The sequence below is a fragment of the Capsicum annuum genome, unplaced genomic scaffold (genome assembly GCF_002878395.1).
Source record: "Capsicum annuum cultivar UCD-10X-F1 unplaced genomic scaffold, UCD10Xv1.1 ctg2103, whole genome shotgun sequence".
Classification (NCBI taxonomy): domain Eukaryota; kingdom Viridiplantae; phylum Streptophyta; class Magnoliopsida; order Solanales; family Solanaceae; genus Capsicum; species Capsicum annuum.
In genome coordinates this window covers 192,510-206,967 of record NW_025826927.1, presented here as the reverse complement: position 1 = coordinate 206,967, position 14,458 = coordinate 192,510, and the positions used below count along the sequence as shown (strand labels likewise).

Here is a 14,458-nt window from a genome sequence, read left to right as displayed (position 1 = left end):
TTATTGCTTGTAAAGGTTTGGATTACTTGCACAATGGAAGTGAGCCAAGGATCATACACCGTGATGTGAAGAGCAGCAATATACTTCTAGATGCTGACATGAATGCTAAGGTATCTGATTTTGGCCTTTCTAAGCGAGTAACTCAATCAGATGCAACTCATGTTAGCACTGTTGTCAAAGGCACTGCTGGCTATCTTGACCCCGAGTAAGCTTCAAATCGTTTATTATCCATGTCCAGTTTAATATTTGGTACTTCATATCCTAAACCTCTCTCACTACTTGCCCACAGATACTATTCCACTCAACAGCTCACAGAAAAGAGTGACATATACAGTTTCGGAGTCGTTCTGATTGAACTTATTTGTGGCCGAGGTTCACGTAGCCACTCGGGGTCTCCAGATTCCTTCAATTTAATCCTAAAGATTAAGGGGTTTGACTCATGTGTAGGAGTTGCCCTTAAAGTTTTTCATTTTACACTTTAACCTATCTCATAAAACCCAAGTTGCCCAAGTTCTTCTTCTTCTTCTTTCCTTTTTTTCCTTTTCTTCTTGTTGTTCTTCTCTCGCTATTGTTGTTGCTGTTGTTGTTGCTAGTGCTTCATTGTAATGACCCTTCATGTCATTTTTCATATTTTTGCTTTTCGCCATCAGAGCCTTTACATAGTTGCCTCAAGTCATTATGACTTGCTAGAGATGACTGGTAGTTCGTTTATTTTTTAGAGCTAATTTTTTGTTTAGATGTCTTCTCTGGTTCCAAATGGACACCAGACGAAAACATCAATAAAAAGATCTCGTATGCAAATTTTGGTTGCGCCAACAGCTCCGAAATATCGATTTTAGGTTAGGTGGACCTTTGGTTCGGGTCCCGAGGCACTCGAACTCATTTCGACCTATTGGTCAGAAAGTTAAGAAAATACAATATGTTTAGCAAGTGTTTAGCTATCAGTTACGTTGGTTCCTTTTATCTGCACTTAACCGTTATAACTCAGTTGTATAAAGAGAGCTTGCAACAGTATAATGAAAAATACATTTACTCTATTCTTTTTGTTATTTCTCTGTCTTTCTATTGGATATTTTGTAACATATGCTTCTCAAATAATTTGATCGACTACAATTGTTGTTAAAGGTATTTTTCAAACAGTACTTTCGATTAAAAGTATTTTTGAAATCAATCAAAAATTTTTAAGCTTTACTAAACAGGCTCAAGCTTTAGTGGTGATGAGAAACAACTTTATTGAGCTGTTTTAGAGTTCTTTTTCACCGTTGATTGAGCTGTAAAATATTCATGGGCCAGGATAATCAATGATTAGCTTTATATTAAATTTGTGCTTTTTAGTCCTTTGATATGTATTGACTAATTATGCTTCTTAGTCCATGAGATATTAATTTTCCTTGATGAAGAAGACAACAACATAGAGATTGATTTAAAAGCTAAGCTATTGAATATATAAAGATGGGAAAGGCAAAAAGCCTAAAGACAATCATATATGCTGGAATTCCAAGCATCAAGCATCCTATGCATTATGGATATAAATAGGAAAAAGTTGAAATAGCAAGGAAAAAGTTGAAATAGCAAGTTCAAAAAGGAGGAAGAAAAATGATTGAGCAACAGTTTATTAATTCCCAACACTTCAGTCAAGAATATATAATAAAAAACTCTTTTCCCGATATATAACGTAAACTATGCTATACAAATTACAGTACTGGCCGGAGATGAAATCATGATAATTTTCAAGGCAAATAACCGTAAATATTAATCCATACCAAATATTTGCACCTAACTAAAATAATTAATTTAAGAATAAACAAACCAAAGTAAAAATGCATATTACGTGACCATGGTTAAGTGTTAAAAAGGTATATAAAACAATAAATATCTAACATTTATTTATTTGATATAAATGCTGTAAGTTTTTGTTGTAAATAATATTGTTAACTCAAAAATTAACATCGGCCAGAGTCCAATAGATTAAAATAAAAAATTTAAAACATTCCAATACATTAGGAGCATGTTTGATCAATTTCTTTACCAATACAGTCGAACTTTGCTATAGTGATAACTACTATAACTATATATGTATATTTATGTTTTATGTTAAATTTCATTTAGTTTTTATTAATAAAAATATATAAAAAATTAATTTAATTAATTTTTATACCAAAAAAAATATATTTATTAATCAATTTAATTAAAAAAAAAGTAAGAATAAGAATATAAAAAAAATCAAACACAAGTAGCAATTACACTAAAAAATTAAAATAATGTTATAAATATATTACCATATATAGTGAATGTCTACTTTACCATATATAGTGAATGTCTATTTTACCATTTATAGGGAATGTTTATTTATGGATAAGTTTAAAACCCCAAGGTTAGTTTTTCCCTATAAATAAAAGGGGATTTTCTTCATTGTAATTGACTCCATCAAGAGAATCATCATGAGAAATAAAGAAGTCTCCTCTCTTCTCTCTCTACTCTTATTCTTCTCTATTTTATATTTCATAACATGTTATCAGCATGAGACTCTGTCAAACAAGGTGAGGTTATAAATCTAAAGGTAATTTCAAGGTTAGTAATTTCTTATGTTATTTGTCTTTCGCTACTAATGATATAATTATTATTGGATTTGAGAAAAAATAATTGATTTGAAATCACTTATGCTTTAAATTTGTTTATGAAGAACAATATTATTAAAATATATGATGATAAATTTAAATCTCATCTCATTAAGAGGGTAAGACATTGGGTTAAATGTTCCAATACACAATGATGATAAGGTGTTGAGTTCAATTCCCACCGAGTTATGACTAAGACGTCTTTATATGGATAATAAGTGGAGTTTGAATCTCAATGCACCACATTAATGATATTATGATGGCTAAGAAAAAAATAATATGTATTTAATAAAAAATCATGAAACTTGTTCGGTGAATATGCTCTATTCCATGAAGTGAATGTGGTAGCAATATATGATAAGTCTGAAAGATACAATTTGCTCCATTCTTGAAGTGAATATTTGAAAGATATGTATATGCCTCGATGTGCTCCTGGAGTAGCAATATCATGAAAGAGGTTATAAGTTATAAGAATTTGATAGTCTTAAGGCACGATTATATTCTATTCTTGGAGAATGAAAAGTTTATTAATGCAAACGTGTACTTGATTGTGATGGTATCACAACTCACCTCCGAAAGAGGTTGAATAATTGAGAATAGTTATTTTGAAATCTACTTCTAAAGTAGAAAATCTAAAATTTATTCATGTAATAGTAAATCTGAAATTTACTAAAGTAAAAGGTGCATGTCATAGTAACTTAGAGTTTGCTAGAATAAAAGTTCATCAAATCGACATGAACGATTGCGACATTTCAAAGATATGCATACTGAGTATTTAACATATATTGAAGTATTAGAAAATTCTTCATTACTTTTAATGTTGCTTGCTCTTATGATAAGTTGGTTGGACCAACTAATGTTGGGATTGAATCCCTTAAAATCTGAAAATTATAAAAAGTGAATATGACCCGTTCACCTATCATGTGATATGTTGAAAAAGATGCATCAATAAGATGATCACATGTATATTTATTCCCAACTTGTAGTTTGACATTCATAAAGTTATTTGCTCAATAAATTTGAGATAAAAGCATAATTTTCAGATTGTATAAGAAAAACAATTCATCTTGATGATGATAGTTTGACATTGAATGTCTTTGATAAATAGCTAAAACATTGTTAATGAGAACAAAGCTTTATGTGTTGGTCTGAAATATGATATGTTACATACAATATCACTTGTATGCATTAGACCAATAAATTATGATTATTTCTTCCCTCTCAATTGGTTCAAGGTCAGAAACCAACTATTTCATCTAATAGTTTTGATGTGCGGTATAAGATTAATGAACATACCATGATGTACAAGGATGGATTCCTCAAAGAAAATGGAGGATGTATGTTAGTTTTCCTAACATAAGGAGGAGATTATAAGTAGCTAAGAAATATGTGAAGAATTATTATCAGATCCTCATTCAAAAAATAATTCAAGTCAAATGTTGAAAACCATCTCATATTTAAGCTGCAAGTGCTCCTATTTTGTGTCTATAAAGGACAAATTCTATGCATGTGTGAAGCGTAGTAGACCAATCGATTTCAAATGAAATAATCTTTGAAAAGGATAAGGAGCAAATAATCATAATAAGAAGGTAATATGCTCTTGAAGAGCCTACGACATAACACTTCATAAAACCTTATGAGAGGTTTAGGTACCTGAAAATAATGAAATGATGAGATCTCAAAATGTTATATTAAATTGTCAACCGATACAAAATAATATATCATCAATATCTTTGATACAATATTAATGCAATATTGTGAAAGATTGTGCGGTTCTGAATTCTACATTCATTTAAGTTGTCACTTGACAAAATTTACATGAGAACTTTTAAGGATTCAAAATGTTTGAAGCATATAAAAGTTTCTGAAAAACTTATTTATAATCCTTATACTGTATAATTTTATAGCTTGAAAAATTTTAGAACTCTTAGAGAGTTTTCAAAATCAATAGATTATTTGCTGAAATGAGAAGTATACCAAATTTGAATTGATCCTGAAGTACCATAGCTTAGTACAATTGATGTACTAATATATCTTGCGAATAATACAAGGCTTGATGTAGACTTTTCAGTTAATTTGTTAGCAAGGTATAGTTCTTCTCCTACTAGGAGACACTGTAATGAGATCAAACTTATATTACTGTATCTAAAAGGAACTATCGATATGAGCTTAGTTTTGCAGTCTTGATCTTGTTAGTTATGCTAATTTTGGGTACTTATCTAACCTACATAAAGCTCAGTCTTAAACATGCAATTTGTTTACATGATTGGATACTGCCATATCTTGGAGATATATAAAGCAGTCTATCTAACACTTGATCGAATCATGCTGAGATAATAGCTATTCATGAAGCAAGCCGAGAATATGTATGATTGAGGTTCATGATACATCTCATTTGAGAAATATATGATTTGAAATGTGACAATGTACGCAGAATGTTATACAGAGATAATGCAACATGCATAGCACATCTTAATGGAGGATTCATAAAAGGAGATAGAACGAAGCACACTTCATCAAAGTTTTCTATACACATGAGTTACAAAAGAATGGTGATGTTAATGTGCAACAGATTCGTTCAAGTGACAATATAGATGATTTATTCACCAAGTCTCCTCAAATTGCAACTTTCAAGAAGATGATGCGTAAGATCGGGATGCAAAGGTTCAAGGATGTTCTCATTAGGGGGAGTTAATACGCGTTGTACTCTTTTTTCTTATGAGGTTTTGTCCCACCGGGTTTTTCTTGTAAGGTTTTTAATGAGGCAGCTTATATGCATATTGTTAGATATGTGTACTCTTTTTCCTTCACTAGATTTTTTTTTTCACTGAGTTTTTTCTAGTAAGATTTTAACGAGGCACATTATCTATCAATTAGATATTCAAGGGGGAATGTTATAAATATATTACCATGTATAGTGAATGTCTACTTTACCATGTATAGTGAATGTCTATTTATGAAAAAGTTAGAAACCCCAAGATTAATTTTTTCCTCTAAATAAAGGGGTTTTCCTTTATTTTAATTGACTCTATCAAGAGAATCCCTCAAGAGAAATAATAATTACTCTCTCTTTTCTCTCTATTTTTCTTGTTCTTATTTTATGTTTTATAACAAATAAGCAATTATACTGACGAGTTTTGTATTAATTAGTTCTTCTCATTTACGCTGAGAAGAGGGCGTTTGGGGGCAACGGTTACCATCGAGTAGTACTAACAAGCAGTAGAAACTAATCATCTTTGGAGTGCATGACACGAGAGGAACTCAGAATCAAAATAAGTCAAAATATGAATAAAGTGACCAAAATAAATCATCTTTTTAATAAGTTATCAAAATAGACTAAACATAATAAATTATACGTTTTATCCCTTTTTTAACGATAAAGTAATAGAGATGTACAGTGAAAACACTATTTATAAATTGTAAGAAATTCTTATGTTTTATAATTTTTTTTTGTAAAACACAATAAATTATTACGTTTTATATAAAGTTTTGTAAAACTACAATTTACACAAAAATTCAAAAAAAGGAACAGCGAATTGTCAAATCAATAAATTTTTGTTAAATCAATACACCTATCAACCGGTCTCCATCGCTTTATACATTTATTTTTCTCTCTTAAATTCTTTAAACCGTATAAAAGTATAAAGAATTCTTTGTTGGAAGATTTTTTAGGACTCCACCAACTAACATAATTTAATTATTTAATTATATCATATCATAACAACTGTCACAATGAATGAATTTAAGGCTTTGTTTATCTATATAGTAATTGTAATTTATTTTTAAGTACCCGCAATAATATTTTAATTAAATTGATTTTGATAGTATAAAATTATTTACGCTATTAGTATATATAATGTAAATTAAAATAAAGTGTCATACCTTCTAAACAATTTTATTGCACTATAACATGGATAATGGGATCTACAATAAATTTTTTCATTCGAACTATTTATACACAATAAATAATTAGAATCAATCTCATTATACACATTAATGTGGATAATGAGGTCTACAGAAAAGTAAAATTAAGAAATTCTTACAAAACTCATAGGCATAACTTAGAAAACTGTTTATAATTTTTATAACCCTTTTTACATAAAAGGTTTTCCTCGTAGTTACAGATGTGATGACCGCTGTAAATAAGATTAACTTTGTTTTTTTTTTAAAATCAAAGACGCGTAGTTCTATTTGCTAAAATAAAAAAATTCTTACGTTTTATAAATTTTATGTAAAATGTAAGAATTTATTATGTGTAGAATTTATTATGTTTTACCAATTTATTTTTTTTTAAAGAAAAGCAGTGTATCATCAAAACAACTTTATCTCAACTTTAATCAAATCGTGCAATTGTATTAAAAAGTTACAATTTATGTAAATTTTATTAAACTTCTGAAGGAATTAATGAATTATTTAAGCTTCTATTCAGTGTCTCGTGGAGGAAAGCATTCATTCCTATTAAATCATCTCCTTATATTTCCTTAATTACCATATCAAGAAGGGAAAATACATACAAGGTAGTAAGTGACGAAAAAATTTTCATTGAAGGAGGTAGTTAACCACTTAAATTGTTCCCAGATAAGTCCCTCCAAAATAAGAACACGGAGGAAAAAATATAAACAACACTAAGAAAAATAGTTTATATAAATCAGTTAGGTAAAATTGGTAAAGCTAAGGTGTGTGGGTAAAGGGATGGGGATCGTTTAGGTGAGATTATTTATATAAATCATAACAAAAAAAATAATTTTACATAAACCGTATATGATTTAACTGAAGTTGACACAAAGCTGATGATTTAACAATACATTATTTTTTTTTTAATTTTCATGTAAAACGTAAAATTTTTGTAAAGCCTAATAATTTATGATGTTTTACAAAAAAATTATAAAATGTAAGAATTTTTTACGATTTACAATAAGTGTTTTCACTGTACATCTCTGTTACTTTATCGTTAAAATAAGGATAAAACATAGTAATTTATTACTTTTATCCTATTTTGATAACTTATTAAAATGGTTATTTATTTTAGTCACTTTATTCATATCTTGGATTATTTTGATTTCGAATTCACATGACATACTCTGTTTCATGTAGTATCTCTCCTTTTTTCTTTGTACAAAAAGACGTGCTTATCAACGGAGACAATAGCCATCATCATCCATCATTGCTCCCTGCAACTTACTAATTCCATGTGCCATTACTCCTCTAATTTCCTTAAGGTAAGATTAGAGCTGTCAAAATGGGCTGACCCAACCCAACTCAGTTCAAGCCTCACGGGTCAAAGAATTTGAGGGTCTAACACGGGCTGGCCCTTCACTCTAAAGGGCCTTAAAATGTATAACCTAACCCAGCGGACTAGTCCTTCATTTTTATCATTTTTTATTAGATTTCCTTCTTCAATCTATATTTGAACTAATAGAACAATCAATTCACATTTCTAACATGTTATTAGATAAAGTACATAATTTTACGATGATTTGTATTATTTTCAACATTAATATATCGTCAAGCACATTTAAATTCGTTGATCAAATTATCTTAATTAGCATCACCTTCACCTAAATTCATATGCAAATTTAATAAGTTAAATAATATCAGAACGTTATATGTCAAAAATTAATAATATTTAAAATTTACATAAAAATATTATCACTTTGAATTTGGGTAATGTTGTGCTATCATTTTATGTAGTTGTAACACATGTTTGAATACCTCATGATGACTGCAATTTTTATATTTAGGGTTAGAAATTTTAGTATTAACGATTTAATGTTAAATGAGTAAAATGTTGTGTAAGATACTAGCTAGAATTTATTGACTAATCACAATTTATATTTTTAATTCCTTCTGCTAACGTTTTTCTTTTAATTTTAAGATTGATTTGATTAAAAACAATAAATGAAACATCTATACTTGGTGATTAAGATTTAACACTTAATATGTTAAATATTATGTAGGATATCAAACTTATTCAGTAACTACTATTTCTAGTTATTACTTTTTCTTTCACAATATTCATATATTTTTAATTTTAATTTAATAGTCTTTTAGTCTACGGGCTGGCCCAACCTAGCCTCAGTCAAGCCTCAAGAGCTAGTGAGCAGACTTGGCTGGGCTTATAAGCCCCATTTTTAAATAGGTTCAAAAATCATAACTCAACCCTACCTAAATAGCAGGTTGCATTGGGTCGGTCTCAAGGGCCGCTAAGCCTATTTTGATGGCTCTAGGTAAGATATGACTTTTGGGTGTAACTTAATTTCATAAGCTATTTTTTTGGGTCTATTTTAATTTCATAAACTAATTTTTTTAAAAGAAAAATGAATTATTTAAATTTATATAAGAGATCATTAACTCATTCTCCAACTAATGTATTATTCTTGTTGGGTTCGAAATTGAGAGTGCATCATGTGAAGATTAATAATAGAAAAATCATAAATGCGATAAATCAGATAACAAAAAAAAGATATACTAAAAGCATGATTATATCTAATTTGACCAATTGACCTATATATGAAAACATAATATAAAAAGGAGAAAATACCCAATTAGCCCCCTGAACTATACCCAAAAGAGTTATGCCACACCTTAACTTAAAGGGGGTCCTATTACCTCCTGAACTAACTAAAAGTGAAATTTCCACCTCCTTAGTGCCTGTGTGACACATAAGTGGCACTTACATGGCACAACACACTAAGTGTTCACGTAGGCACACGTGTGTGCCACGCGTGTGCCATGTATGTGCCACATGGGAACTAAAGGAGTAAAAATTCCACTTTTAATTAGTTTAGGGGGCAAAGGACCCCTTTAAATTGAGGTATTGCATAACCTTTTTGGGTATAGTTCAGGAGGGTAATTGGGTATTATCTCTATAAAAAAAGCATAAAACCAATTAGAGAGAAAATCTCCCCCTAAACAAGATTATTTTAATGACTATATTGTGGATGCTATTGTGTTGGTTATATGAAAAGAGAGGTGTTCTAGTTAGAGAGGCCCAAAACCTTTCCTCCAAGAAAGAGGTTAATCAAATATGAAATAGTTTTATATTTTTTATTTAGGAAAAATAAAAGTAATTATGGTATTACTTTTATTTTTCTTTCAACAAAAATAAACTCAAATTTGGTGAGAAAATGAGTACAAAAACCCTAACGAATCTCTATTTTTTTGCTTGATTTTCTTGACATAATTATTTGATCTTTTTTCTTCAGCTGTATGATCTTGATTTTTCACATAATCTTCATCATTGCTGCTTGTCATGGTTAAAAATAAAGTTTAAAATACTATAATTAAAAATGAATTAAAAATTTATATTTTATTTTTATTTTTAAAAATGCAGCAAGAATGTTAAAAATATGGCTGAAACTTCTTCTCCACATGTAGTTGAACAAAAATTTTCATTATCATCAAATTGGTTGCATCTTGATTTGAAACCGCTTTGAACCTGTCTTTAATATCGTTTCATCAAACTATTGGACCTTTGAATCGTAGACTCTGATATCATTTGTTGGGTTTGAAATTGATGGTGCGTCATGCGGAAGCTGATAGTTTGCAAACTATAGAAAAACTATTAAAGAGAAAATCTCTCCCTAAACAAGACTCTCTTATTGACTACATTGTGGATACTATTGTGTTGTTGGTATGAGAAGATGGGGTTTTCTATTTGTAGAGGTCCAAAATTTTTCCTCCAAAAAAGAAGTTAACCAAATATAGAAGAGTTTTATGTTTCTTTTATGAAAAATGAAAATAATTATGATAAATAAAATTCAAATCAATATATATATATATATATATATATATATATATATATATATATATATGCTGATGTGGCACTCTCTATGATCAGTATTTCTATTTATCTATTTTCTCAAATTTTTAAATTTATTTTGCTGTTTTATGTTAAAAAATCTCCAAAAAAAAGTTGCTATTTCCACATTATCAATAATGCTTCTTTGCATTCTTTATTATTCATTTCTTTTTTTTTAAAATTAATACACATTTAATTGAATGAAAAATGAAGAGATCAAAACCTTTCATTCTCCAAAGCTATTAAATTTTTAGCATATAAATTGAGATGATAGTCTGCATTGTGAGCAACCGTGGTGTCTCTGAAAACACCAAGATCCTTTCAAAGACGATGAAGATGAAAGCTGAATCGGGACTTAGCTACAGTGTTGAGTCAGGTTTGATCTAGAAATATTTTGTACTGGATTATTTATTTTATTTATATGTAATACTCCATACTAAACACTATTTCATGGTCCTAAAAAATTTGTTAGCAATGAAAAAGGTTGTAACCATCAAAGAATGTTGTGTAGTAGATAGGTTTCGATTTAAGATCTAGATAAAATTGATAGGGAGCACTGTCCTAGAACGAGCCACACCCAACATGAATTTGGACTAATCAGGTTCTGATGTGAGTACTGAACAATTGGTGAAAATAAAAAAAAATTATGTGATAAATATTTCTCTCAAGATTAAAAGTTTTTGAACAATATGTTGCAATATAATTTCTCCTACGAGATGTTATATATTGAGAAAAAAAATCTATTTTAATTGAGGAATTTATAGGAAGAGTAATGAAAGTGTTAAATGGTAAGAAGAATTATTTGGAGAAAGAATCAATCTATTTATTTTTAGAATTCATATCAAATTAAGAGGAGAATAACTAAAAGTCTATTTTGTGATTTGAAAGGAGATATTATTCCATAAACTTAGGAGAAAATGAAAATCAATCAGACAAGAGTAAAATAGTTTTAAAAAATAACGAAAAAAGGAAAAAATTAAGAAGCTATCAAATAACACAATAAACCTAACAAGAAGGAGTGAAATTAGTGTTGATATTATTTCTTTCCAAAACTTCTTTACTTTACTAATTCCTTTCACTCTTTTATATGTTCTTTAAATGTTTTTTCCGTTACATTATGTACTTTTTATGTTAAAGTTAAATCTTCTCAACATAAAGTTTAGAATGTAGAAAGGATTTAAAAATTTCACTAATGTCTTAAACATAGGGTCGGCTCAAGCAAATCGGTGGTCTAAGGCGAAAATAAAATGAAAGTCTTTTAAAAAAATTAAATTTCTTTTATAAAGTTTATATTTTAAATCCTAAGATGCAAAGTTGTAAATATTATAGTTGATTTCTTCTAATATTTTTTTTTTGGTTAATATAACTAATGCATTTAATCTTTCTTGAGACATACTTTAAATACATCAAATTCTTCTATAATTTTTTACTTTTACATAAGAAGTTTATTTTTTGTACAAATAGTATTTAATAATTTTTTATAAAAATCATAATCTATTATTGTTAGAAAAATGTGGCCCCTCAAATTTGGAGACCTTAGGCGGTTGTCTTTTTCCTAAAGAGGTTGAGCCGGCAATGCTTAAACATGAAGAAGTCTTCAACATTTATATTACCTCTTAATTCTTGCTAAAATAATGATAACAAACATTCTAAATTTTATATTTCTTCATATTCCTCTGTTAGTAAGGAAAATATCACTTATGTGTTTATTATTGATTTGACTTGAAAAATACAAAGGAAATCATCAGCACAGATACTGTAGAGGCAATTATGAGATGCAAACAGTCGGTCGGAGCAAACGGTAGTGTTAAAAATTTTGTCTGCAAAATTTCAAATGAGTCATAACGTTAGATAGATATAAATGTTTAATTTATATTATCAATATTTATTTTTATTTTTTTTCAGATTGTACTTATAAAATCACACTAAATATGATATTTTATTTTTATTGTTTAATATCCTTCTTTATTTTGTATCATTTAATTACTAGAGTTGAGAATTTAAAAATTATAGAGTATTTATATATGTGATTCTACAAAAAATATAATAATGTGTTTTGATTTTGAATAAAATAGGAAAAAGCAATCTTTTGAAGTTCACAATGCAAACAATATATGAGTGCTTACCTTTATTAGTATCGTAGCTGTTTCATTAGCTAAGATTTAGTGAAATTATTTAGGGCAATTTTAATCGACATATTATTTCAATTTTTAGTAATCCGCACATGAGTCAATCCAAACTATTTCTCTCCACATACTGAAAGCAAACGATAACCCCTTATGCAATACTTCAGTGATATATATATTTATATATCATTTTTCTTAAAAAAAATTAAAATAAGAAAATTAGCCAAACTTGAGTTCATCATCATCTTTTGTTAAAGAGAAAAGACATAAAAAATCCCCCTAAACTTGTCCTCGTAACTTACTTTAACACTCAAACTTTATATATAATTATTTACCCCCTAAATCCGTTTCAAGTAAATTTAATATACCCTTTAACAAGGAGAGTGTTTTCACTCTTCCAAGCTCTCGGGAGAAGGAAAAAAATAGATTAATAATTGTCCAAGTCATAATTTATTTATTATTTTTACTTATTTTTTGTTCTTGTTCCACCATCTCCTTTCTTCACAACTACCATGTCACCTCCTCCATTCCTCTTCCTCCATCACCATTCCCATTTCCATCTTTTTCATTCCATCAGAATAAAGAACAAAAAATACTATTTTTTTTTACTTGAATTCAATTTTTTTGTGAGAAGGAGAGCTTGCCGGAGGTACCTAGCTAACTCCATAAGAAGCCTAATTGCTAATAACCATTTATTTTCATTTCTCACCATCATTTCAATGTCCTACCATACTCTTTAATTTCATTACAAATTTATTTTTGTAAGATTTTTGTGGCTCAATTTCTAATTAACACAGTAGGCATCGATAATGGTGTTGTGGAATTGATGAAAATGGAGATAAAACTACTGTTGGTGTTAAAAGATTTTAGTGTTTGTATTAATGATGGCGGTGGAAATTATGAAATTTACAAAGGTGGAGGCGAACTTATTATTGGTGTAACACCCCGCATTTCGGGCTACAATATAGACCATGATTCTGATGCGTTGATAATTCCGAAGCCATAAATTCTATGCCAATATGGTATGTTAATTCTTTGCGTAGTATGTGAATCCATTCAAGTTTGAATTTAGATCATAGAGGTCCTTTGACCCAAGGACGAGTTGAAAACTACTTCGATCGATTAAGTTTAAGCTGACGTTATAATTTATGTCAACTTCTATTGATCATGAATCTTTGTATATATCGAATTAGAGATCTTACTATGTGTAAAATAATAGATTTTCGAGTTAGCTTTCCAACGATACCAATTTTACTAAAATCCGGCACCCGAGCAAGAAGTTATGGCCTTTCAAAGTAGAATGCGTCGCCTAACCAATCGCACATGGCCAATGGAAAGCATATGCGATAGCATATGCGGCGCCTATGTAAATATAGACGATATCATATGCGGAGCCTATGTAAATATAGGCGATATCATATGCGGCGCCTATGTAAATATAAGCGATATCATATGCGGCGCGTATGTAAATATATGCGATATCATATGTGGCGCATATCTTATGGTTTCAAGTGACTTAAACACTCCATTTTTGGGGCAAAATGGTCCTTTTCCCACCCTTATTCAGTCATAAACACGAAATTCAGTCCCCAATTCTCCAAAATACATCCACATTCATCTAAAAATTCTCAAGAACACTCCCCAGGGTTTCAAACTAAAAACCCAAATAAATCAAGATTCAACCGTGAATTTTCAAAATTGATAAGAGATTCGGAATCCCCAATCCACAGGCTTCAAGAAGCACCCATTATTTTCCGAAATAGAGGTACGCGGAGTTTTCCTAAATTCTCATGGGCATAGAAAAATCATATTTTAGAATGGGGTTTTTGAATCTATGTATATATTCATGTATTAAATGTTTTAACATCATTGTTTTGGTCTTTTGACCTTCCCCAAAGTGATTTGAGAATATG

General features: G+C 29.3%; 1 protein-coding gene across 1 annotated transcript in view; it reads left to right on the top strand.

The window, feature by feature from the left end:
• The first annotated feature begins 10 nt into the window (after positions 1-10).
• The window catches only part of LOC124890623 (probable LRR receptor-like serine/threonine-protein kinase At5g48740), an 18,260-nt gene continuing 3,812 nt past the window's right edge, over positions 11-14,458 (top strand). The window contains exon 1 of the mRNA XM_047402419.1: positions 11-110. Coding sequence (XP_047258375.1) covers positions 99-110 — 12 coding nt within the window. The 5' untranslated portion in view covers positions 11-98. The remainder of the gene's footprint in view (positions 111-14,458) is intronic.